Source organism: Chenopodium album, chromosome 8 (assembly GCF_948465745.1).
Source record: "Chenopodium album chromosome 8, dcCheAlbu1.1, whole genome shotgun sequence".
Lineage (NCBI taxonomy): Eukaryota > Viridiplantae > Streptophyta > Magnoliopsida > Caryophyllales > Amaranthaceae > Chenopodium > Chenopodium album.
In genome coordinates, this window is record NC_137841.1 from 696,887 (window position 1) to 723,131 (window position 26,245).

The following is a 26,245-nucleotide window of genomic DNA, read 5'->3' on the forward strand; positions in this document are numbered from 1 at the left end:
ATGGTTGACTACAAGTCAATTGTGCCGTGCTTACTGTTTTACGGGTGCTGCTCCTCCACCTATGATTTTTTACCCTTGAGAAAATTGAGCGCCTATCAATTTGATTGTGCAGGTCTTCCTATGGTCATACAAAATTAGCAGAAGGCGAGTCATTGAACATGTACTACTGATTTTCTTTACTTTACTGTATGTTTTCAATTCTCTGAAATTTCCTACTCAGTATATGAGAGGAATGTTGATAGAAGTTGCTTCAACTGCAGAATACATAAAGGTAAAAGATTCCAAACTTGTCAACATAGACTTGTCATGGACTGATGGTTGACATGAAGTCAATTGTGCTGCATTAATTTTTCACTTAACTTTGATTTATATTTCTGAAAATTTGTTTACAAAGTTGAATGTTTATTGCTGTGGTGTGGAAGCTGTTTTTCTAGATCATGCCATAATCTAACAAAATACTTGCAGAAGGCCACATCATTGAATAGATACTCATTTTTCCAATCTCTAATGTTACAGATGATTTTAAGTCAAATAAAATCGAGCTTATGAGATAAGACAGTCCTGTGAAGCATCGGTGATAGAAGGAGTTGTAGCTGGAAATATTTGGATTGGAGGCAGGAAGAAATCACAGATGTATCTAAAGGTATGTAAATACTACATACGTTTCGAATTATTTGCAATGATTAGACAAAGTGTGAGTAGAGAATGTCTAATTGTTGCAAATAATTCGAAACAGAGGTAATATCATCCTCTAGTCTCTACTTCAAAAAATACAAAGTATTGATTAGCTGAGAATGGCCTAACCATTCTTCTTCTTTATCCTTTTTTCTATTCTTAATTTTTTTTTTTTTTTTTATTAAGTCAGTTTTATCCAAATCTTTCCATAAAGACATTAATAATTCTCACAAGCTAAGATCTATACATTTTTTTTGTTAGAACAGATGCATTTAATTAATTGCCAACATCATTGGCATTAGAAATTGTCCCTCCTATGCTGTGATTAATTTCTACAACTGAATTATTGTGCTAAATTAGGCCTTAATCCAACTCAGTCTGTAATAGGCGTTATGTCATAAGATTTTAATTACATGCATTCAATAATTAAAACTGACATTTTTGATGCAGAGAGGGGACAAATATTGGATTTTTCATGGAAGCGAAAAAAATTTAATAAAAAATGGAGCTTGGGTATTAGAAAAAAGCATATCTTTGTTTCATGGAAAAACAAATCCAATTCGCTACTTCTCAACTGATGAGCTCAATCGCATGAACGTGGAATATGAATGTAAATTGTATGGATGCTTTAGCATGTACCAAGGCTCTTGGCAGGGGAGAGCTGTATTGGTAAAATTGCTAGATTTGCCTGAGAAGGTATCGTTGGAATATTTACGTGAAGTGGTTGGTTCACTGATGGGTACGCATGGTAATGATCATAAGGTAGAGTGGCATACAATTGAACTTCGAATGAGGGGTTCTCAGGGTAATTTTCATCAACTGATGCTATGCCCACCACCTGAGGAGGAGGAGGAGGAGGAGGAGGAGGAGGAGGAATTATTGGAGCTCTTGCGTGAAATTGTGGTTGGTTCACAGATGGGTACGCATAGTAATGTTCATAAGCTACTAGGGTGTTGCCTCGAAACTGAACTTCCTGTTCTTGTTTATGAGTGGATAGAAGATGAAACTCTTGAAGATCGTATCTTACTCATAAACAAGAACCAAAAGAAACAACCGTTAGAATGGAAGGATAGGCTAAGGATTGCTTGGGAAATATCTCATGCTATTGCTTATCTTCACACTGCTTTTCCGAGGCCTATCATCCACACACAACTGACGTCTAAAACAGTGTTTTTAGACAACAACATTGCCAAGTTGTATAACTTTGGTAGCTCTGTTTCTATTCCTGAGGGTGAAAAATTTGTGAAACTTAATTTAATACATGGGACTTCGGGCTATATGGCACCTGAATTTTCTTCTCATGTGGCAGAGAGTATAGATGTTTATTCATTTGGTATGCTTTTTCTTATGCTCTTGACTGCGAAAAAAGTTAGTGAGAAAACTCGTAACTCAATTGGATTAAAGGAATGGGTGCAGGAAGGTATAAAGCACAAGTGCATAAGTGAGATTGTAGATTCTGCAATTACTAGAAATGGAGTGACAGGCATTGAAGAGCTCCAGTTGAGAGCATCTATACACCTTGCACTCTTGTGTGTAGTAAAAGAAGCATATTCTAGGCCAACAATGGTGGAGGTTGCAACTGAGCTCAAGAGCATGATAACATCTCCTGAATCTATCCCTTCCACCAGTACTTCTAAGGTACAACTATTTAAAATAAAGCCTTTTATTCTTAGATCTTTTACAAAAAAAAAAAAACTCTCTTGCTAATACAAATCCGTACGCCATGCTGCTTTTCTTTGTGCTTGATTTGAGGCAAAGTAGGTAACTATATTCTTTTTCTCTCTTTTTTTTTTAATAAATATGTGGAGTGTTTTTTTTTATTTACAGTATTAGTTTACAGTAAATAAGATCTTCTCCATTAAAAAGTGTTTCGGCTAAACTCTTATTGCATGCCTTTGTTATATTTTACTGCAATGATGTATCTCATATGATAATAGATAGCTCACTATGGATCCTTATACTGTATACTAATTGCCAAGGAACATAAATTTCTATCTGCGCATTCTTGTAAATTTGTTTAACCTCCTTTGCTTTTAAAGAGGCATCTATGATCTATGTCTTCCATATATTTGTAAAATTTTTATGTACTACTCCGTACTACCTTTAATTGAGGAAGTGTTGTGCACGAACAGTTGATTACAATATTCTCTTTGATGAAGCCTTTTCATAATGCAAGTATGAGTACAATTATATAACTGTCAATTATGTTTGATTTATCCAAGTTTTAACCTAAAAAATTGTAAGTTCTTTTTTATCAGTCATATCCAAGACAGACACACACACACATATACATAAAACATAAGAGAAAGCAAGTGTTGCGGAAGTGTTGAGGAAGTGTCGTGCATAAACAGCTAATTATTATATACTATGTACCTAAATATATGAAACAATTGGTATGACAATTAGAGTTTGTTAATTTCATTGGTTGTTGCAGGGAAGGTATGTACACAGAATTTTCAATGGAAGTGAAGAAATTTTTTTGCAGTCTAAAGCATTGGTGCTTCCAGAAAGCTTTTCCTTGTTTCATGATAGGGTCCCTATCCGTTTTTTCTCAGTTCATGAGCTCAACACCATGAATGTGGAATACGATCAGATATTTCGATATTGGTACCAAGGTTCTTGGGAAGGAAGATCTGTTTTGGTAAAGCTGCAAAATGCAGTGACCATTGACTCCATTGAGACTCAAATGAGTATTTTGCGTGAAATATTGGTGGCTATTCAGACTGCTACTCATGATAATGTCCAAAAATTACTAGGGTGTTGCCTTGAGACCAAATTTCCTGTTTTTGTTTACGAGTGGGTGGCTGCTGAGACTCTTGAGGATCGTATTTCACCCAAAGGTGAGAACCAGAAAATGTTGCCACCATTACCGTGGAAGGACAGGCTAAGGATAGCATGGGAGATATCACATACTGTTTCCTATCTTCACACAGTTCCCATCATCCATGGAAACTTGAAGCTTGAAAATATTTTTTTGGATCAAGATGGCTCTGTCAAATTGTCCAATTTTAATCATTTTATTTGTAATCTTGGGGGTGATGAATTTGGGGTAATAGATCATAGAATAGAGACTATCTGTGGTTCGATGATTCCTGAATATTATGAAGGTTACTTAGTGGCAGAGTGTGCAGATGTGTATTCTTTTGGCTTGCTTTTACTTGCACTCTTAACAGGCAAGAATAATGCTTCTTTTCCGTCTACTACCACTACAGAGCACAAATCGACTAATCTAATTCATCGGGTAATCAAAGCAGTCAGAATGGAGCGCATTAGTGACATTATAGATCCTGCAATCAATGAAAATGAAGTGACAACCATTGAATTGAGGGCATTTATAGATCTTGCACTCAGGTGCACAACAAGTATAGCAGACTGTAGGCCAACTATGGCGGATGTTGCAACTGAGCTCAAATGCATGATTTGTTCTCATGAGTCTATCCCTTGTGCAACAAGCTTTCAGGTATGACTTTTAAGACAAGGGGTGCTTGTATCCTTGTTCATCATTAATGCCATTGAAAAACAATTATTGTTTGCTGAGATATATCTGTTGATCATGCTGCTTTTTGTTTAATACTTTAATCAAGGAATTATCCTTATAATCATCTCTCAGGGTTTTATTTTCATATTTTATTTTTATTTTATATAAATTTCCTAATAACAGTTCATACAATCTTCCAACAGATGGCAATGATTTTGATTAGAATTTACGACATTCCTATGAAATTTGTTTGTCATCCTTTGTTTTCAGTTTTACTATTAAAATTTCCATATGTAGTAGAGTGATATATTTGTGTTTGTTAATTTCATTTGATGTTGCAGGAAAAGGACATATACAGGAGTTTTTGTGGAAGCAAAGAATATTTTATGCAAAATGAAGCATTGTTACTAGAAAAAAACATTTCCTTGTTTCATGATAGAGCCAACCCAATCCGTTACTTCTCAGTTGATGAGCTTAATAACATGAATATTGAATATTATAGTGTTTTCCGGGAGGATGGTGTCTTTAAATGGTATCAAGGTTCTTGGATGGGAATAGTTGTTTGGATAAAGCTGCCAAGAAGATTGTTTGATATGGAGAGCCTAGCACTCTCTGACTATATCCGACTGAGCCTTCTGCAAGAAGTTGTGATTGCTACACGAGTAGCTACTCATAGTAATGTCCATAAACTACTAGGTTGTTGCCTTGCGACTAAAGTTCCTGTTCTTGTTTATGAGTGTATGGATGCTGACAGTACTCTTGAAAATCGTATATTATTCAAAGATGAGAACCAAAACAAACATCCGCCATTGGAGTGGAAGGACAGGTTAAGAATTGCACTGGAATTATCTCAGGTTGTTTCTCATCTTCACAAATCTTTACCCAAGCCTATCATCCACGGGTTATTGAGACCTCGTAGTGTTTTCTTGGACCAGGACAATGCTGTCAAATTGTCCAACTTTAGCTCTTCTGTTACAATTCCTGAGGGTAAAAAAATTGTGCAAAATACATTTGATAATAGCTTTTATATGGAACCTGAATATTATGAAAACAGAAAAGTGGGTGAGTGTACAGATGTCTATTCATTTGGCATCCTTCTTCTAGTGCTCTTGACAGGGAAGTCTGCTGATTTTAGCCCGGCAGAGGGACATATCAGGTCGACAAAGCTAGTTGACTGGGTAACTGAAAAAATCAGAAAGGTGTGCGTTAGTAAGATTGTAGATCCTGCAATCGCTGAAACCGGAATGTACACTGCTGAAATGACTGCATCTATAAAGCTTGCCCTCAGGTGCACAGTTAAAAGAGACAAAAGGCCAACCATGGTGGATGTTGCAACTGAACTTGAAAAAATCAGATCCTCTGATCTTCCAAGCAGTTTCTCTCGACTACGGGTTTGCTTTACTTCTTAGTTGGTCTACTCCAATTTTCTCATGCTTTATGTTTGTGTTGAGCAATGCTTTAAGTTGTAGCAAAAATCTTGTTGAATAAAATATGTTTTATTCTTGCTTAGAGTTGATTACAGATTATTGTGTTTGATACCAATTATTCTTGCTTTGAGTTTTGTTTTAAGCCTAGTAAACATCTTGTGCTTAATATCAATTATTCTTGCTTAGAGTTTTTTTGTTTTAAGCCTAGTAATCAATTACGGATTAGTTGGATTTAAGGTAGCAAGACTCTTGATTTGGTGGTAGTGATAAATTGATGATAGGGTGGAGCTTCTTAATTTCATTAATTATTTCAAAATTACATGTCCAACTTTGCTAATTAGCTTTTTCATTTTTTTTCTTTGGAAGTGTGCAACCTCCTTTGTTGCACTTAACATGTACTTCGTAATGGCAATACTTTGATTGACACGTATTAACACACATGTCAATGTTCAACTTTAGGGCTATGCTTAGCATTTTCTAATCCAAAAATATACAATGTACATGTTTTGAGTAATGCTATATGTTGCTTTAGGGCTATAAATAAGCATTTAATAACTTTTCTTATTTGATGGACAAAATTATATGTAAATCAGTTTAATTTATAGTGCTAAGGGCTATGCTTAACATTTTCTATATGTTTTTTTTATGCGATTACCATAACCTGATAATATTTTTTTGCAAAAAAAAAAAGTGTAGTATTATACGGCTGCATTTGACGAGTGTAACGTTAAAAAAAAAAAAAAATTACCTTGTTACGGTTGACTTCTAGTCAAGTTTGCCGTCACTGTGGACTTTTTATATCCATTCTCATTTACAGGAAATTACGTAGTAGGTTTTTTTTTTTTAAGGAAATACAGGAAATTAAGTTAGAAAAAAAATTTGCTTCCTTTTTATGTGTGAAGGGAAGTCATGCTTCCTCCAATGATTAAGCTGTGAACAGTGAACCTTCAATATGATCAAATTGATTTTGCAGAAAGCCTACAATCATTCAAAAGGTAACGCTAATTTCGTCTATTTATTCATTAATTTTTTAAATTTGTAAGCTCTATTCTACTCAAAGTAGTTACCTAAAGCGGTATATTCAATCTCCATTGTTACCTTTTTGTTCAATATAGTTGAAGCTACATGCTTTAATTGATAATACTTTTTTTTTTTTGGAATAATTTTATGATTTCCATTTTTATTTATTTATTTATTTAATTCTTTTTGGTGAATTTCTGACAGATCAAGGGCAGAAGGTGGTTCAGTTGCCAAATGATTTACAAAAATAAAATGGCAGAGACTCCAAACATGCTTACTCGTTTGAAAAAGAAAATGACAGGAGCATCAATTCAAAACAGAAAGAATTCACAGCATCAAATGGTATCTTCTCACTTTGACTTTGCCCGTTTGATATATTATTACGCATTATAATATGCAAAGTATAATAATTGGATATTAATTGAGATTATCAAACAAGACCCAACATTTATATATTACACGAAGTATTTCGTATATTAAGAGTAGTTTAGAAAATTATGAGTAGTTTAGAATATTATTTCACTGATGAATAGTACCAAAATTCCAAATGAGAGGATCATTTTTAAACAGAGGGAGTATTAAAGATTAAACTACTTCCTCTGTTTTAATATACGTGCTCTATTTCTTTATGTGCGGAGTTTTAGGAGAAATTGAAAAAAGTAATAAAATATGGAGGAAGTGGTGTAGGTGGAAGAATAAAAAAATTGTAAAAAGCAAATATAGTTTAGAGAAATGGAGAAGAGAGAATATGAAATTAATATTTTTTTTTGAAGGAAGAATATGAAATTAATAAAATATGATTTATGTTGGGTTCATTAGTCTGAGAGAAATGAATTTATATTTTGAAAACTTTCCAAATAAGAAAATAAAGCAAGTATTTAAAAACGGTCAGAAATAAGAAGTGGAGCAAGTATTTAAAAACAGAGGGAGTACAAGATTAATTTAAGTTTGATTTTCAATAATAATCCTATAAGTTTTAGTTACCCTGATAATTGGGGTGTGGGGTGTGGTTGATGCAGGGAAGGGACAAATACATGGTTTTCATTGGAAGCAAAGAAAATTTTGTTAGGCATGGAGCATGGTTAGTTGAAGAAAGTATTGCCTTGTTTCATGGTAAGGCGAATCCTGTCCGCCATCTCTCAGTTGTTGATCTCAACAACATGAATGTGGAACGACTTCCATGTTATAAAGAGGGATCCTATAACCTGTACCAAGGCTCTTGGGAGGGAAGAGTTGTCTTGGTAAAAAAGTTTCGTCGTGATGGTAGTCATTATGCAGAATGCTCTTTGCGTGAAATTGTAATAGCCACACAAATGGCTACTCATAACAATGCCCATAAAATATTAGGATGTTGCCTTGAGACTGATCTGCCTGTTCTTGTTTATGAGTGGATGCCATCCGATACTCTTCAAGATCGTATATTACTTAATGATGTGAATCAAAGCAAAGCAGTATTAGAGTGGAAGGATAGGCTAAGGATTGCGTGGGAGATATCTCATGTTGTTGCCTACCTTCATACCGCTTTCCCTAGGCCCATCATTCACAAGGACTTGAAACCTACACTTGTGTTCTTGGACAAAGACAATGCTGCCAAATTAGGAGACTTTAGTCTTTCTATATCTATTCCCGAGGGTAAAGAATTTGTTGAAAATGTTAGATTATCAGGGACTTTAGGCTTCATTGCACCTGAATATATGGCAAATGCGAAAGTATCAAAGAGTACAGATGTGTTTTCATTTGGTATACTTCTTCTTGTGCTCTTGACAGGAAAGAGGCCTTGTTCTTTCTCTGAAACAAAAGAGGAATTACTTGATATTGTTACTTGGGTACAGAATAGCATAAAAAACAATCATGTCAACGACATTGTAGATCCTACAATTACTAGAAATGGAGTGACAAGTATTGAGGACCTCCAACTGAGAGCATCTGCACAACTTGCAATGAGGTGTGTCTCAAAAGAAGAAGACTGCAGGCCAACAATGGTGGAGGTTGCAACTGAGATAAAGAACATGATTAGATCCCTTGAGGTATGACTTATTCAGCTTTCAACGTACTTTTTCTTAAAATTTCATGTCTTGCTAATACTCCCTCTGTCCCACAAGACACACTTGACTATTTTTCTCAACTTTGACCATTTTTTTTTTGTATTACATAAAATAAAATGTTAATAAATAATTTGTTGGATTTATCAATGTATATTATTGGAATATCAAAATATTGTTTTACGTAATATCAAAAAAAGATGGTCAAAGTTGAGAAAAAAAGTCTCTGTCAGCTATTCAGTGGGAATACATATCCTTAGGTCATGCTGCTTTGCGCTTGATTCATGTGTTATTATGATTTCTGAGTCATATCTCAAAATTTATTAGTTTACCTAAATAAGTTCTTTTTAATTTCATGCTTGAAAAAACTCTCCTAGATGATGAAAGGCCCAAGAAAAGTTTCTGCTATATTCATTGTTAGAGGCATGTGCTAATTACAATGTTAATTAATTTCTATTTATGACTTTATTATCCTCTCGTTGATAATTATAAGCTAAAAATCAGGATATTTAGGTTTTTGCCTAATTTTTTGATGTGATTTTGGATATTTAATTTTATAGTTAAAAGGAAAATTTGCATTAAAGGATCTTTTAAATGGACTTGTTTGCAAGGAAGGACCTTATAAATCGAAAGTGGCATAGAAGGACCTTTTAAACGTTTTTGGTTGCGGCGGGGGACCTTGACATCGGAATTTGGGAATTGACCAAATTATTCCGGCGTTGACTTGGGGTGGGAAAATTTGGGGGGAAAATTAAAGGGTTAGGGGAAGAAGGGAGGTATCCGTGGGAAAATAGAGGAAAGAAAAAATAAAAAAAGTCACGTGCCACCCCAAGTCAACGCCGGAATAATTTGGTCAATTTCCTCTTTCCGGTGTCAAGGTCCCCCGCCGCAACCAAAATCGTTTAAAAGGTCCTTCTATGCCACTTTCGATTTATAAGGTCCTTCCTTGCAAACAAGTCCATTTAAAAGATCCTATTAGGGACTAAAAAATATCCAAAGTTCAATTGTTATACGGATAATGCATTACTGAACTATTATAACTGTATCGTAATGCTGTTAAGAAAGTTAACTACTTTTCAAAGTGATTTCCAGTCATTTTTTTTTTCGCTTAAAATTTTTAATCTCAGAATTATTAGTTATAAAGAAAATATGTTTTCTTGTTTCAATAAATGCATGCATCTGTGGTCATTCTTTTGAATATTATGGGATGAGAGAGTTGCATAATATCAAGAGAAATTAGGATAGATGAAATTGCAACTCTACATGATCAAAACAAGGGCATGGTCTGACGATATAACTCGATATAGAGTTTGTTAATTATAGTGATTGTTGCAGGAAGGGGGCATATACAGGTATTTCCTAGGGAGCAAAGAAAATTTTATGCAGAATGAAGACTTGGTACTTGAAGAAAGCATGTCCTTGTTTCATGGTAAAGTTGACCCTATCCGCTACTTCTCAGCCGATGAGCTCAACAACATGAATGTGGAGTTCTGGCATAATAATTGTAACTGGTACCAAGGTTCTTGGGAAGGGAGACCTGTTTTGGTTAAGCTGCCTGAAAGTGTACTTGACGCCGTTGATGGTCTAACCTCTTCTAATAAGATCTTGTTGTGGCTTTCTCGTGAAATTGTTGTTGCTACACAGATGTCTACTCATAATAATGTCCATAAACTACTAGGATGCTGCCTTGAGACTAAATTTCCAGTTCTTATTTATGAGTGGGTGGCTGCTGCAACTCTTGAAGATCGTATTTTACTCAAAAATAAGAACCAAAGCAAGCTACCTTTATTAGAGTGGAAGGACAGGTTACGGATTGCTTGGGAAATCTCTCATGTTATTGCCTATCTTCACACTGCTTTTCCTAGGCCTATCGTCCACACATACTTGACACCTACAACAGTGTTTTTAGAAAACAACGTTGCCAAATTGTATAACTTTGGTAACTCTGTTTCTATCCCTGAGGGTGAAGAATTTATGAAAATTGATTTTTTACATGGGACTTTGGGCTATATGGCACCCGAATTTTCAAACGATTCTCATGTCACAGAGAGTATAGATGTGTATTCATTTGGTATGCTTTTTCTTATGCTCTTGACTGCGAAAGAAGTTAGTGAGCAAACTCATAACTCAGTTGGATTAAAGGAATGGGTCCAAGAAGGTATAAAGCACAAGTGTGTAACTGAGATTGTAGATTCTGCAATTACTAGAAATGGAGTAACAGCCATTGAAGAGCTTCAGTTGACAGCATCTATACACCTTGCACTCTCGTGTGTTGTCGAAGAAGCATATTGTAGGCCAACAATGGTGGAGGTTGCAACTGAGCTTATGAACATGATTACTTCCCCTGATACTATTTCGTCCACCAGCATTTTTAAGGTATGCCTTTTGAGACTGGAGCCTTTTATTCTTAATAGCTTTAAGCTCTTAAAAAAAAAAAGCTCTCTTTTGCTAATACAATTATGTATGACATACTGCTTTCCTTTGTGTTTCATCTACAAGTATATTTGGAGTATTACTTACTATTCTGAGGGGTAGCTTCAAACATCTTGCAATACATTACTATGAGACAATTTCATTAAAATCCTGGTATATTGAGTATATCCTCATTCCTCAATCATGTATCAACTTTTATTACTGCACTTAATAACACTTTACAGTATCTAATTCTTCCAGATGAAGTGAAAATGTACTCTGGCGAATTTTTTCTTGCATGTCTTTGTCAGAATATTTACTTTAATTATGCATCTCATCTATAATTAAGCTCAGAGTCTCAGACTATGGATCTTCTGTAATTCAGCTGATACAAAGGTACCTCTTTTTTTTTGGTCAGTTTCCTAATTGCCAAGGAACATAAACTTCTCCCTGTATATACCATAAAATTTGCTTAATCTCCTTTGCTTTGAAGAGACTAATTTTACTCCAGAGAGACATCTATCTCAGTATCTTTGTATGTTAAATTAAGGAAGTGTTGTGCACAGACAGGCCTTCTTGATGAAGTCATTTCATATATGCAAGTATGAGTACAAATTCAAAAGAATTGTCCAAGATGTTTGATTTATCCAAGGTTTAATCTATAAAAATTGTAACAATATTTTTATATAGACACACGCACACACACCCAATAAAAGAGAAATGGTATCACAAGAGAATGACATAATTTATGTAAATCAAGCAATGACAAGAGGGCTATAAGCCTATAAAAGGTGTAACTAAATTAGTATGAAGCTTCACTATATCTGTACCTAAAAATGTGAAGAAACTTCTATGACAATTAGAGTTTGTTAATTCCATTGGTTGTTGCAGGGAAGAAATATACACAGGATATTCAATGGAAGTGGAGAAAATTTTATGCAGTTTAAATCATTGGTGCTTCAAGAAAGCTTTTCCTTGTTTCATGATCCTGTGAACCCTATTCAGTACTTCTCAGTTCATGAGCTCAACAGCATGAATGTAGAACATGATCAGATTTTCCCATATTGTTACCAAGGTTCTTGGGATGGAAGAGCAATTTTGGCAAAGCTGCAAAATGCAGTGACCATTGAGATTCAATCGAGTATCTTGCGTGAAATAGTGGTGGCTACAAAAACGGCTACTCACAATAATGTCCAAAAATTACTAGGATGTTGCCTTGAGACCAAAATTCCCATTCTTGTTTATGAGTGGGTGGCTTCTGAAACTCTTAAAGATCGTATTTTACCCATGTATGAGAGCCAGAGAAAGCTGCCACCGTTATCTTGGAAGGACAGGCTAAGGATAGCATGGGAGATATCAGATGTTGTTTTCTATCTTCACACAGCTTTTCCTAGGCCCATCATTCATGGAAACTTGGAGCTTGAAAATATTTTGTTGGACCAAAATGGCTCTGTCAAACTGTCCAATTTTAATCATTTTATTTCTACTCTTAAGGGTGGAGAATTTGGAAAGGATTGTAGAATAGAGACTATTGGTGGTTTGATGGCTCCTGATAATTTTAAAGGTTGTTCATTGGCAGAGTGTGCAGATGTGTATTCATTCGGCCTACTTTTTCTTGTTCTCTTAACAGGAAAGGATTCTTCTTTTCCGTTTACTAGCACAAGAGAGCCCACATCGACTAATCTAATTCACTGGGTAATCAAAGCACTCAGAATGGACCGCATTAGTGTGATTATAGATCCTGCAATCAATAAAAATGAAGTGACAGCCATTGAATTGAGGGCAGCTTTAGATCTTGCACTCAGGTGCACAACGAGTCTAGAAGGCTGTAGGCCAACTATGGCAGATGTTGCAACTGAGCTCAAATGCATGATTTGTTCCCATGATTCTATCTCTTCTCTTGTGCAATAAATTTTCAGGTATGACTTTTAAGAACAAGGGGTGCTTGTATCCTCATTCATTATTAAAGCCATTGCGAAATGATTATTGTTTGTTGAGATCTATCAATCTATTGATCATGCTGCTTTTTGTTTAATCAAGAAATTATCCTTAATCATCTCTTAGGGATTTTATATTTATTATTTATCCTTATTTTATTTTAAATATATTTCCTAATAAAGTTCATACAATCTTCCAACAGACAATGATTTCAGATTTAGAATTTACGATATTCCTATGCAATTCTTTGTCACCCTTTGTTTCCAGATTTACTATAAGAATCTACATATGGAGTAGTTTGTTGATTTCATTTGCTGTTGCAGAGAAAGGACATGTACAGGATTTTTCGTGGAAGCAAAGAATATTTTATGGAGAATGGAGCATTGGTGCTAGATGAAATCACTTCTCAGTTGATGAGCTTAACAACATGAGTATTGAATATTGTAGTGTTTTCGGGATGGAGTTTTTAAATGGTATCAAGGTTCTTGGATGGGAAAAGCTGTTTGGATAAAGCTGCCAATAACTAAGTCTTCTTATGAAGTTGTGATTGCTACATAAGTAGCTACTCATAATAATGTCCATAAACTACTAGGTTGTTGCCTTGAGACTAAAGTTCCTGTTCTTGTTTATGAGTGCATGGAAGCTGACAAAATTCTTGAAAATCGTTTATTATTCAAAGATGAGAACCAAAATAAACTTCTGTCATTGGAGTGGAAGGACAGGCTAAGAATTGCACTGGTTATTGAGACCTCGTAGTGTTTTCTTGGACCAGAACAACAATACTGTTAAATTGTCCAACTTTAGCTCTTCTGTTACAATTCCTGAGGTAAAAAGCTTATGCAAGATTTTACATTTGATAATACTCTGTAGCTTTTATATGGAACCTGAATATTATGAAAACAGAGAAGTGGGTAAGTGTACTACTAGTTTCATTGAGTAACGTGATGATACTATCTCAAATCTATACAATATTGCTATGTAATAATGGGTAGATGTGGCAATATAATTGTTTGGATTGTGTTTTGATTGAGATTTATATTGATTTCTACTTTCAAGTTAAGTTAGAGTTCAGTCATATTCGACTTTATTTGACACAGATGAAATAATGCTTAATAGATTTCTACTCTGTGATCGATATTTTAATTGACACATATGAAATAATGCTCATTAACTTTGACCGTTAATACGGAGTATTTGAAATTAGTTTAATATAATAAATATATATATATATATAACTAAACCATAAATATTTTACTCCATATATATATATATATATATATATATATATATATATATATATATATATATATATATATATATATATATATATATATATACATAGGGGAAGACTCTTGTGAGAATTTTTCTTATGTGAGAATTTTTCATATGTGAGAACACTCTTTATGTTCTAAATTTTTACTCGTATGTTCTAAATTTTAAATCTGATGTTCTAAACTTTTCCTTAGGTGTTCTAAATTAAATCAAATGTTCTAATTTAGTACTCACATGTTCTAAACCATAAATTAGTTAAGTTTGATGTCATAAATTTTAAATAACTTGTTCCAAAATTTTAACTTATATGTTCTAAATTTTAAAACGTGTGTTCTAAGGATTTTAATTATATGTTCCAGATTTTAAAACGTATGTTCTATTTTTTTTTACACTTATGTTCTAAATTCTTTACTCACACTTTTTATATTTTATATCAGTTTGTTCTAAATTTTTATTCACATGTTCATAATCTTAAGTCAGATGTTCTAAATTTTACTCATATGTTTAAAATTTCATAAAGCAATTTTTTTAAATTTTTAATCACTTGTTCTAATTCTAAAATCAGATGTTCTAAACATATTACTCACACAAATGTTCTAATTTATTACTCATATGTTCAGAATTTTAATTTGAGTCACATGTTCTAAATTTTAACTCGCATGTTCTAAATTTTTACTCACATGTTCTAAAATTTAAATCAGTTCTCATATACGTATGAATTCTCACATATGGACCTATTCTCACCGGATCCCTCCCCTATATATATATATATATATATATATATATATATATATATCTATTAACCTATACTAAAAGCGAATCCTTTCATGACACTTGTCATTATTATGTTGTGAAAAATTTTCCCACCTTTCTCGCTTTTTTTTTTTTTTTTTTTTTTGCAAAATCTTTTAGTAAACTACTTATACCTTATGTATTTTATTTCCAGTTTGACAACCATATTTCATTTATACTCAAATGAAATATTCGAGAATTTTTTTTTATATACTTTATATTTTGTAATATTATTATTAAAAAAAATCTATCAACCGTGCATTGCACGGGATTTTAACCTAGTATATATATATATATATATATATATATATATATATATATATATATATATATATATATATATTACGTATTGTACATGTTGTGTATAGCACTTACAACAATGAATAAACATGTAATAACTTTCCTTATTTAGTACTCGTATTAATTTATATATACATGATAAAATCACGTGCAAATCCATTCAAAAAAAAAATCACGTTCAAATCAATGTAATTAGCGTTATATTTTTATTTTATTTTTTCATTTTTAGCTTCTTACTAGTTTAAGTCTCGTGACATGCACGGTAATTATTAATACTTAATACCTATCATTAGTTTAACACTATTATTTAATTATAAAAAATTATACCTAATTGCAAAATAGAATGAAAGTTCTGTAATTACAAAAAAAAAAAAAAAAAAAAAAATTTAAAAATTTATCACACTAAAGAAAACAGAGACGATAATATATGTAGAGCTGTCAAAAGCTGACCCGACCCGAAATACCGACCCTAACCCGACCTATTAACCGACCCGTCTGAACCCGAAAAAAATGGTGACCCGAACCCGACCTAACCCGACTTGAAACCAACCCTAGACCCGAGTTGATCCGAGTATTTGAGACCCGAACCCAAACATTAACTGACCTAGAGACGACCCGACCCGAATGTAACCCATAAATTATTGACCTGAACCGAACCCGACCTGAACCGAAATTGACCCAAACCCGTTTTAACCCGTCAAAACCCGAATTCAACCCGACTTGTTCCTAACCCGACCCGAATTCAACCTGATGTGTTCCTAACTCGACTCGAATTTAACCCGACCAGTTACAAACCCGACTCAAATTTCAACCCGACCTATTACAAACCCGACCCGAATCAACCCGACTTGTTATTGACCCGACCCAAATTCAACCCGACTTATTATCGAATCAATATGTATAGGTCGTTATCTCATGTTGGTATTGGAACGGAAATTGAATCCTAACTCTACTCCTTCAAAATTTCACTTTGAATTTTAAGAGGTTAGTTTCACAACATGTTTTTAGGGAGGAATTTCAGGGAGATAACATGGTTTTAGTCATTTTGTAGAATGCTCTTTGCGTGAAATTGTAATAGCCACACAAATGGCTACTCATAACAATGCCCATAAAATATTAGGATATTGCCTTGAGACTGATCTCCCTGTTGTTGTTTATGAGTGGATGCCACCTGAAACTCTTGAAGATCGTATATTTGTTGATGATGAGAATCAAAGCAAAGCAGTATTAGAGTGGAAGGATAGGCTAAGGATTGCGTGGGAGATATCTCATGTTGTTGCCTATCTCCACACTGCTTTTCCAAGTCCCATCATTCACAAACACTTGAAACCTTGTAATGTGTTCTTGGACCAAAACTATGCTGCCAAATTAGGAGTCTTTAGTCTTTCTGTATCTATTCCTGAGGGTGAAGAATTTATTAAAGACCCAGTAGTAAGAGGGACAGATATCGGCTATCTTGATAATGCATATCTGAGTACTCTGCGAATAGCTAAGAGTACAGATGTGTATTCGTTTGGTATGCTTCTTCTTGTGCTCTTGACAGGAAAGAAGCCTTTTTCAAGTGAATATCCAAATAATTTTGGTACAGATTCTTGGGTACAGAATCGCATAAAAAATAACCGTGTCGATGAGATTATAGATCCTGCAATTATTAGAAACGGAGTGACAACTATTGAGGACATCTAGATGAGAGCATCTGCACATCTTGCAATCAGTTGCATCACATCAGAAGCAGACTATAGGCCAACAATGGTGGAGGTTGCAACAGAGCTTAAGAACATGATTACATCCCCTGAATTTATCCCTACCGCCACTAATTTTCAGGTATGTAATTATGACTTATATCACATGCTTGCTTTATCCTCGTTGAGCTCTAAGCTTTACAGTACTCCCTCTGTCACACAATACAATGCATATTTGGAAAATTTACGGGAATTATGTATAATGAAGATTCCTTGAACCCAATAATCTATATCTATCTATATACTACCTCCGTTAACGGTTATTTGCAACATTTACCCAAAATAGGTGCTTAGTATTATTTGCAACAATTTTATTTTTTTCCTTTTTTGGTAACTTTTTGGTTGACCAAATGACTGTTTTGCCCTTATTAAAAACTGATTAAATCCTAACTTACTCTAATACTCAACTTAATCATCTGTATAATCTAAACATCTAACTTAATGACTCCCACCAAAATTATTCATCTACATCCCCTCTTTCCATTTCATTAGATCTGAATCACCTCATCTCCTCACCTACCCTCATCAATTCATCTTCAACCACTGCCATTAATATGGCTGATGAAGCTTTTAAATGTACGCATCCCTTCAGAATTTGTCACTTTCTCTCTCTCTCCTTCTCTTTAAATCTGGTAATCCTCTCTCTCTCTCCTGTTCTTCGAAACCCTAATTTCAGATCTACTGTTTTCTTTCTTCATTTTACCAAAAATGAATCCCCCAAATGAGAAGATTCCAGATGACAATGTTATTACGACCTACAAATGTCAGCGTCGTACTGGGAAGATGAAGTTGGTTAAGACGGAAATTTTCATGGAGAGGAAGAGGAAATTCGGTGGTGGTGCGAAGCTTGCAGATCCTACTTCCGATGAAGAATGTGAGGTTGCGAATTTGGCAGATCTGGGCAAAAAAAAGGTTGGGTTGAATGAAAAGGCAACTGTTGCTGATGTTTCAAGAACGAAGATGGTAAGTCCCATGAAAAAGCAACTGTTGCTGAGGTTGAAGAGGTGACTGGAGAAAAGGGCGACGGTGGTGTTTCTGGAAAAAAAAGGAGCAGATCTGGCTCCTTTGAGGACATCGATGATGCTGTTGGGGGGGGAATACAACCCTTCTAACGTTGGCCCTAACTAATGCCGCAGCGTAACGCTATTCTGACCCTTCTTTTTTAATTTAACTGCTTGCAATTAGTTGTTTTTTGAGATTATTGGTTGATTTGTGAGTTTATTGGTTGCTTTGTTGAGAATATATGGCTGTTTTGGTCAGAAAATTGGCTCACTTGTGAGTATATTGTTGGTTTTGGGAGATTATTGGTTGTTTTGTGAGTATATTGGTTGTTTTGTGGAGAATATATGGTTGTTTTGTGAGATTATTGGTTGTATTTGGTGTAATTATAGGCTGTTTTGTTAGATTATTGGCTGGTATTGGTTGTTTATGATGATATTTGCCTATTTATGATACTCTTTGATTATTTATGATAAGATATGGATATTTATCATACACTTGGCATATGGTTTGGTATTAAGTCTATGTTCTGCTATAAATAGGCATGTACTGGCTGTTTTGGTCAGAAAATTGGCTGATTTGTGAGTATATTGTTGGTTTTGTGAGATTATTGGTTGTTTTGTGAGTATATTGGTTGTTTTTTGGAGAATATATGGCTGTTTTGTGAGATTATTGGTTGTTTTGTGGAGAATATATGGCTGTTCTGCTATAAATAGGCATGTACTGGCTGTTTTGGTTTTGATGATGATATGATGATATGTATGCAATTTGGCAATGGGAATTGTGATATGATGAGTGATGAAACAATAGTAGCCTACTTTGAATGCTGTAAGATGTTTATGCAGTTCAGTCCCTTTTTGTATGACTCCCTTTATGTGTGTTCTCAAGGACTATGCTTAGAGAGAACCTCACCAGTGTTGCCTAGAGTTGCCTAAATGTATGAGTCCCTTTTGTTTAGTTCTCAATGACTATTTTAAGAGAGAACAAAACAATGCTGCCTATATGTATGAGTCCCTTCCTGAGTCTCTTTATGTGTGAGTGAGGAAATGTGTGAGTCCCTTAATGTGTAACAAATCCAAATGATGAAGGGACTCATTTGACATTTGAAATTCATAAGTTGGAATTGCTCCAACAACTGCATATGCAAGTTGTTGTTGAGGAAACCACTTATGCAATTTACTATTATGTCATAAACCACAGCTTCTGATGGATTTACATGTGGTTTTGTTTTATTTTTTTTTGTTTTTTTTTCTGGTAAACATATTGTCATCAATTCATGCACATAAATCAACACCACTTAAATACAGCCTTACAACATAAGCAATAAAGCCTTCAAAAGGTAGTATTTTTGTCAAATTAAGCTAGTTCAGACTGCCTTACAACATATGACTTGAATTTTCACAAAATACACATAACCAATGAAATTTTTAAACTGGTAAAACCAAAAACACAAAAAACAACCTAGAAATTTTACCACTTGCTTAATAGCTCTTCAATGGTTATATGTGGCAGTCTGTCCCATTTGCTTGACATGTTCTTCAATCTGCATCAACTTGCATGCCTTCATCTTCTTCATTGCCTTCCCCTGTTTCTATGAATAAAGTGTTCAAATGTTCAACAGCTTGTTGAACCACAGCCCCCTCCACCTCTAGCTGTTCAGGCAGCAGGCCCAGTCTTTCCAGCCTTTTCTTCCCTTTATGTGGTGGGGAGAAATTGTTTCCACCCAAATGCTTCAGTATCTCTTCCATGCAGCATTGTAGTGTTATCCATGTGTGCTTGTTTAGTATTGGATTAAAAGAGTCATAAGCCTCTTTCACTTTCTCAATGAGTTCCCCCAAGTTCTTAGGGAATGATTGGTACTGGATGCTCTGTATTGTATTGAACAATCCAAGATCTAACACATTTAGATCTGGTGACTGGGCTGGTTGATAAATGAATTGTATGTTAAACCCATCTGAGTGACATGCATGCTTGAATTCCTCATCCTTAGGAACTTGATGAGGTCGAGCATTATCCCACTGAATCAAAATGTCCTTGGACAGATCTGATGGCCATTTACTTTTGATTGCTGGAATCACATTGTGAATCAGCATTTCCCTGATTGCTTCCTTGTTTACATTCTGTGTTGCCTTAGTTTCCACAGCTCCAGCTTCTCTATTCTTGCTTTTTTTCTTTGCAATTGTCTTATAAACAAATGGGAAGATTCCATACTTTCCATCATGTACCACTTGACCTTGGGAGTCAAAAATTGGCTTGCCAATGATAGCCATGAACATGCCTTTTACCTTGAATCTTTTGGACTGTTGGCACCTATATGGATTAGGTTCATTTGGGAGCAAATAGAACTTTCTTGTCTCTGGATTAAGGTAGAACCATTTTTCATCGATGTGTACATGTTGTTGGAAATTCTGAAACTTGGGTTGTCTGTTCTGTTCAGCAGGCAGCAGGTGACTTAAGATCCATTTTAATCTGGCCACCTTGTGGTTGGATGTGAGGGCAGGGTGATTTGTGCTTGTATGAGTCCTTAGCCTCCCTTTTTTCTTGAGCTTGTGAATGGTGACATGTGATATTTTAAGAGCAGCCCCATAGCTTCTCTCTGTTGTCCTTTTATACAAAGGGACTGACTGAAGAAACTCATCAGAATATTCAGTTGGTTTTGGTCCTGTTGTACCAAGCTTCTTGCTTCTGACATCTATCACAGTCCCCTCAGCCAATTGCCTTTTTATTTCTTTGAATAATCTCTGTATTGATGATCTGTGAACGTTATACTTTCTTGCAATTTGTGACTGAAATCCTCTTGGCAGATCTTGACCATCCAAGTTGTGTAGAAATGCATCAACAATCTCTCTTTTTTGCATTACAGTTAGTTGTTTCCTACTTTTGGGTTGTGGCATTTCTTCTTCATTGCCCATATTTTGGCTGTTGTCATATTGGTTGTTGTCACTTTCTCCCATGGAGCTTGAATCATAGTCTTCCATTGTTGTGTCTTCCATTGTTGTTTGTTCATGTAGCAACTGATCTATGCTAAAAAAATCATCACCTAAATAATCTGACATTTTTGTGTTAAAACTTTTGGTGATTACAGATTTCAGTAATGGTGATGAAGTTGGGATTGCTGGTTTTTTTTTGGAAGTACTCAAGCTGAACCTAGAAGAAAAATTGCTGCTTCTAACCTAGCACTAATTAGTAGTAGTAGGATGCTAATTTATGTAGTGTGTAATGAAGTTGTTGAAGAAGATTAGTGCTAACTTTTGGTCCTAAAACATTCTGTAATTTGGTTAGGGTAGAGCATTTGGTATGTATGAATTTTTGAACAAGTAAACTGTTTGGCAGGTTTATATAGCCTCCTTTGAATGAAAATTTGAAATGGAGGGAAAAATTTGGGATGGAAAAGGTACTTTTTTTAAAGGAGCTGAAATTTTAGGAGGGAAAAAAAACCCACTAAAATTTCAGATTCTCTCTCCTCTTTTGCTTAAAAAAACGGGATCACCTTTCCCTCCCTTTTTATGTCTTAATCACATGGCCCTCCTTACAATTATTCATACTTAAACAAGCCTTAAAAATTTTGCCTAGGAGTCCGCACATGTCGCTTTCGTTGCAAATAACTGTTAACGGAGGTAGTATATTATTAATAAAGCACAATGGCGAGGCATGTAATCCCGCCACGTCCTGCCATTGCTTATATGGCATCATGTTGTACAACAATACACCAAAGCTGCTACTACCTTTAAAAAGAAGCAGTTTGCTTGACATGCATAATAATGGAGTTTGTTAATTTGGTTGTTTCAGGAAAATGGCCTATACCGGATATTCTATGGAAGTGAAGAATATTTCACACAAAATAGTGCATTGGTTCATAAAGAAAGCATTTCCTTGTTTAATGATAGTGTACACCCTATTCGCTACTTCTCAGTCCATGAGCTCAACAACATGAATGTGGAATTTGGTTGGGTTTTCGGGTACTATCACAGAGGTACTTGGGAGGGGAAAGCTGTTTTGGTAAAGCTGTCAACTTATAGAGATGAGATTGGGAGTTTCCGTGAAATTGTGGTTGCCACACAGCTGGTTACTCCTTATATATTTTTTGCTTGAACCATGAGCTGAGTCTCCTGCACAAAATTGTCTCCTTTGCACCACCTTTGGATATTCTAATACAGAGGTAGCTTTTGCTTTTTCTGCACCCCAAATTCCCTTGTTATTGCTTTCATCTCCTTCTTGTTACTATCCTATGCTTCTTCCTCTATGTTATTTAGAAGTTTGCTTATGATTCTTAGCACTTATTGATAGAATAGTGTCTTGTACAATGTCGGATCTTTATCTCCATCTCCATGAGCGATTAAATTAAACTTGTTCATGAAGGGCTACATACTCGTAACTCATCAAACATATGTTGTTCAATAAACTCAAGTTATGGTGTTTTCACTATTTGTTGATAAGATTTTTGCCTTGTTGATGCTGCAATTACACAAGTGCATTTATAGCTAAATGCACATAGCAAAATGCACAAAGTTTGCTGAGCTTAAAAGATACAGGATTTAATAATTTGGATAATGACTGAACTAATATGAATGGATAGTAACAATATATAGATAAATTTGTGAAAAAAGACCTTTTAAGTGGTCGACTTTTGGTAAAAGGACTTTTTAAGTGAAATGTTGTGAAAAATGAGCTTTTAAATGATATTTTATTTTTAGGGGTAAGCTCCGGCGTTGGCTTTTACGTGTTAGTCATGTGAGTTAAACAAAAAAAAAAAAAATCCCCCCAAATTTCCCTCCTATTCGAACTACCCCTTTCTCTACCCCAAAATATCGTTGTTTTTTTTATTTTTTATTATTTATTTATTTATTTATTTATTAATAATTCATGTGAATAACACGTAAAAGTCAATACCGGAGCTCCGGCGTTGACCACTCGGAAAACTCACCCAAGTACCCCTAATAAATAATACAACTTAAAAGGTCTTGTTTCACAACTTTTCACTTAAAAGGTCATTTTACAAAAGTCGACCACTTAAAAGGTCATTTTTCACAAATTTCTCTATATATAAGGGCCATCACCAAAATGAAAAAGAGGCTCAAAATGCTGATAACCAAACACGGCCATAAACTATTTTCCACACAAAATTTTTATTTATGTTTCTATTTAAATTTGAATGAAAACCAACTACCTTATTTGCTTTCATTAGTTGAACTTGAAAGATAATTTACAACACCCGATAACTCTTACAAAACACAACACATGCATTGAGTGCATCATTGGAAGTGTGCTTCTATGAGACTATGACAAGAAAATAAGGGAATAATGACAAGAGAAATCACAAATGAAAGAATGAGATATAATGGCTTGACATTACAACTGTGTACCTAAATAAATTGTTGGTTATGACAAAATTTTAAGTTTTTTACTGTAATTTATTGGTGGTTGCAGGGAGAGGGCATGTACATGATTTTCCGAGGAAGCAAAGAATATTATATGCAGAATGAATCATATATAGCTGAAGAGAGCAATTCCTTATTTCCTGGTAGAATGAACTCTATCCGTTACTTTTCAGTTGATGATCTTTGCGAAATGAAAGTGGAATATCATAGAGTTTTCTGGAATCAAGATTGCAGCTGGCATCAAGGTTCTTGGGAAGGGAATGTTGTTTTGGTAAAGCTGCCAGAGAGGACTGCTTCTAATGAGATCCGAATGCGTATTCTGCGTGAAATTTTGGTTGCGACACAGATGGCAAATCATAGTAATGTTCAAAAATTAGTAGGATGTTGCCTTGAGACTGAATATCCTGTTCTTGTTTATGAGTCAGTGGCAGGGGAAACACTTGAGGATCGGATATCACTCAAAGATGATAGCCAAACAAAACCAGTATTAGAGTGGAAAGAAAGGCTAAGGATTGCATGGGAAATATCTCATGTTGTTTCACATCTTCACAATGCTTTTTCAAGACCGATCATTCACGGTTACTTGGAAACAGATAGCATTTTCTTGGCCCTGGACAACACTGTCAAATTGTCCAACTTTAGTCGTTCTATATCTATTCCCGAGGGACAAAACTTTGTGAAAGACTTTGAACCTAAAAAGAAAGAATGCAGAAGAGTGGGAGAGTGTACAGATGTTTATTCATTCGGTATCCTTTTACTTGTGCTCTTGACAGGAAAGTCTGCTCTTTTCAAGGATACTATATATGGATTGACTTGTTTGAGTAAATGGGTAGCTGAGGAATTCGGAAAGGTGGGCATAACTAACATTGTAGATCCCGCAATTTCTAAAAGCGGAGTGTCCACCGCTGAAATGATTGCTTCTATAAAGCTTGCCCTCAAGTGCACAACAAAAAGAGACAAAAGGCCAACCATGGTGCAAGTTGCAAGTGAACTTCAGAAAATCATCAGATCGTCTGACCTTCCAAACAACAGTTTCTCTCTACTACTGGGTTGCTTTCCATGTTGAAGGAACTCGGCAAAATGACCCGTAACTACTTCTTAATTGATCTATTTCAGTTTCCTCATGTTTTATGTTTGTTTTGATCAATAGTTTAAGCTGAAGTAAAAATTGGTTGAATAGAAATATGTTTATATAACACAAGAGTGCCTTTAAGTTGTATAATTTACTCGACTGTTTTCATTACTTGTGATACTCAGTATGCAGTATACAACTTTTTTTTTTTTTTTCCCTTCTAGTACAGCCGTACAGGTTTAATTTTTATCAATTGATTACAAATTTGCTGTTCTCCTTTTTCAATTAGTCAATGTGTATTGCCAGTATTTTTACTGATGCAGGATATTTCATTTCACAGTTCATACACCCTTATCTCATGTTCATGAATAGCTAAGTTATATATACTCTCTTTGTATGATCTTCCTGTTTCAGGTATACCTGACATTTGATTGACAAATTGACATACAATAATTATTACCAATACCAGCTTTTAATTTTAATCAGCAAATTAAAACAAAAATAATTAAATCTCATTTTATTATGATGACTTGAAATGTACCACATATCTCATCTTATTTGTCCTCTACAAAGTGATGAAATAGAAATTGGATGTTTTCTTCAGATGACTTGGGATTTGATCTGTTTGACCTGATACAGGAAGTAGATATCTTAAAATCCGAATTCAATTTTCCCGGCGATGACTTGGTTGAAAAGGTACGATATTTCATTTCCATTTATGTCTTGGATGCCCTTTAACTTGTGGACTGCTACTCATAATAATGTCCAAAAATTACTAGGGTGTTGCTTTGAGACCAAATTTCCGGTTCTTGTTTATGAGTGGGTGGCTGCTGAGACTCTTGAGAACCAGAAAATGTTGCCACCATTAGTGTGTAAGGACAGGCTAAGGATAGCATGGGAGATATCATAGAAGTGGGTGAGTGTACAGATGTCTATTCATTTGGCATCCTTTTCCTAGTGCTCTTGACAGGGAAGTCTGCTGATTTTAGCCCGGCAGAGGGACATATCAGGTCGACAAAGTTAGTTGACTGGGTAACTGAAAAATTCAGAAAGGTGTGTGTTAGCAAGATTGTAGATCCTGCAATCGCTGAAACCGGAATGTACACTGCTGAAATGACTGCATCTATAAAGCTTGCCCTCAGGTGCACAGCCAAAAGAGACAAAAGGCCAACCATGGAGGATGTTTCAACTGAACTTGAAAAAATCAGATCCTCTGATCTTCCAAACAGTTTCTCTCGACTACGGGTTTGCTTTACTTCTTAGTTGTTCTACTCCAATTTTCTCATGTTTTATGTCTGTGTTGATCAATGCTTTTAGTTGTAGCAAAAACTTGTTGAATAAAGATGTTTATCAAACAGAAGAGTGCCTATAAGTTTGTGTTATTTATTCAATTCTCTTCATTATTTGTCATATTCAGCCTTTAGTATATACATTTTGCACATTTTCAAAAGTTTGTTGTAAACCTGTATTAAATTATATTGGAAGGTATGGCATTTTATGCCTAATTTTTTTCCCTTTTTAGGAAAGGACATTAAATCAATGGGCAATATCTCTGAAGCTTGCACTCAGGTGCACAGAAACCAAAAAAGACAGTAGACCGACCATGATCGATGTTACGACTGAGCTCAACAAAATGGTCAATTCCTCTTAGTCTATGCCTAATACCAGTAGTTGTGTATGAAGTGAAATTCTTGCTAT

General features: G+C 34.8%; 3 protein-coding genes and 1 pseudogene across 3 annotated transcripts; all 4 read left to right on the forward strand.

Annotated features, from left to right (window-relative positions):
• Window positions 1-1,546: 1,546 nt before the first annotated feature.
• LOC145555566 (uncharacterized) lies at window positions 1,547-5,615 on the forward strand. The gene is made up of 3 exons (XM_081617305.1): window positions 1,547-2,313; window positions 3,110-4,135; window positions 4,495-5,615. Exons 1-3 carry the CDS (start codon window positions 1,591-1,593, stop codon window positions 5,560-5,562), a joined length of 2,817 nt encoding a protein of 938 aa, XP_081473431.1. The 5' UTR covers window positions 1,547-1,590; the 3' UTR covers window positions 5,563-5,615.
• Window positions 5,616-6,395: 780 nt separating this feature from the next.
• LOC145555567 (uncharacterized) lies at window positions 6,396-13,592 on the forward strand. Its single transcript, XM_081617306.1, has 6 exons — window positions 6,396-6,575; window positions 6,805-6,942; window positions 7,620-8,627; window positions 9,978-11,018; window positions 11,946-12,973; window positions 13,316-13,592. The coding sequence occupies exons 2-5, from the start codon at window positions 6,835-6,837 to the stop codon at window positions 12,963-12,965; spliced, it is 3,177 nt and encodes a 1,058-aa protein (XP_081473432.1). The 5' UTR covers window positions 6,396-6,575; window positions 6,805-6,834; the 3' UTR covers window positions 12,966-12,973; window positions 13,316-13,592.
• Window positions 13,593-16,442: 2,850 nt separating this feature from the next.
• LOC145642530 (non-functional pseudokinase ZRK2-like) lies at window positions 16,443-17,042 on the forward strand. Its single transcript, XM_081693736.1, has one exon. The coding sequence runs from the start codon at window positions 16,443-16,445 to the stop codon at window positions 17,040-17,042; it is 600 nt and encodes a 199-aa protein (XP_081549862.1).
• A 32-nt stretch (window positions 17,043-17,074) lies between these two features.
• LOC145555568 (serine/threonine-protein kinase ZRK1-like) lies at window positions 17,075-26,228 on the forward strand (annotated as a pseudogene).
• The last annotated feature ends 17 nt before the right edge of the window (window positions 26,229-26,245 follow it).

Coding starts and splice junctions, on each gene's coding strand:
- LOC145555567 (XM_081617306.1), top strand. CDS start 6,835: ATGATTTACAAAAATAAAATGGCAGAGACTCCAAACATGCTTACTCGT. Junction 6,943..7,619: donor AGAATTCACAGCATCAAATG/GTATCTTCTCAC, acceptor TGGTTGATGCAG/GGAAGGGACAAATACATGGT. Junction 8,628..9,977: donor ACATGATTAGATCCCTTGAG/GTATGACTTATT, acceptor TGATTGTTGCAG/GAAGGGGGCATATACAGGTA.
- LOC145642530 (XM_081693736.1), top strand. CDS start 16,443: ATGGCTACTCATAACAATGCCCATAAAATATTAGGATATTGCCTTGAG.
- LOC145555566 (XM_081617305.1), top strand. CDS start 1,591: ATGGGTACGCATAGTAATGTTCATAAGCTACTAGGGTGTTGCCTCGAA. Junction 2,314..3,109: donor CTTCCACCAGTACTTCTAAG/GTACAACTATTT, acceptor TGGTTGTTGCAG/GGAAGGTATGTACACAGAAT. Junction 4,136..4,494: donor CTTGTGCAACAAGCTTTCAG/GTATGACTTTTA, acceptor TTGATGTTGCAG/GAAAAGGACATATACAGGAG.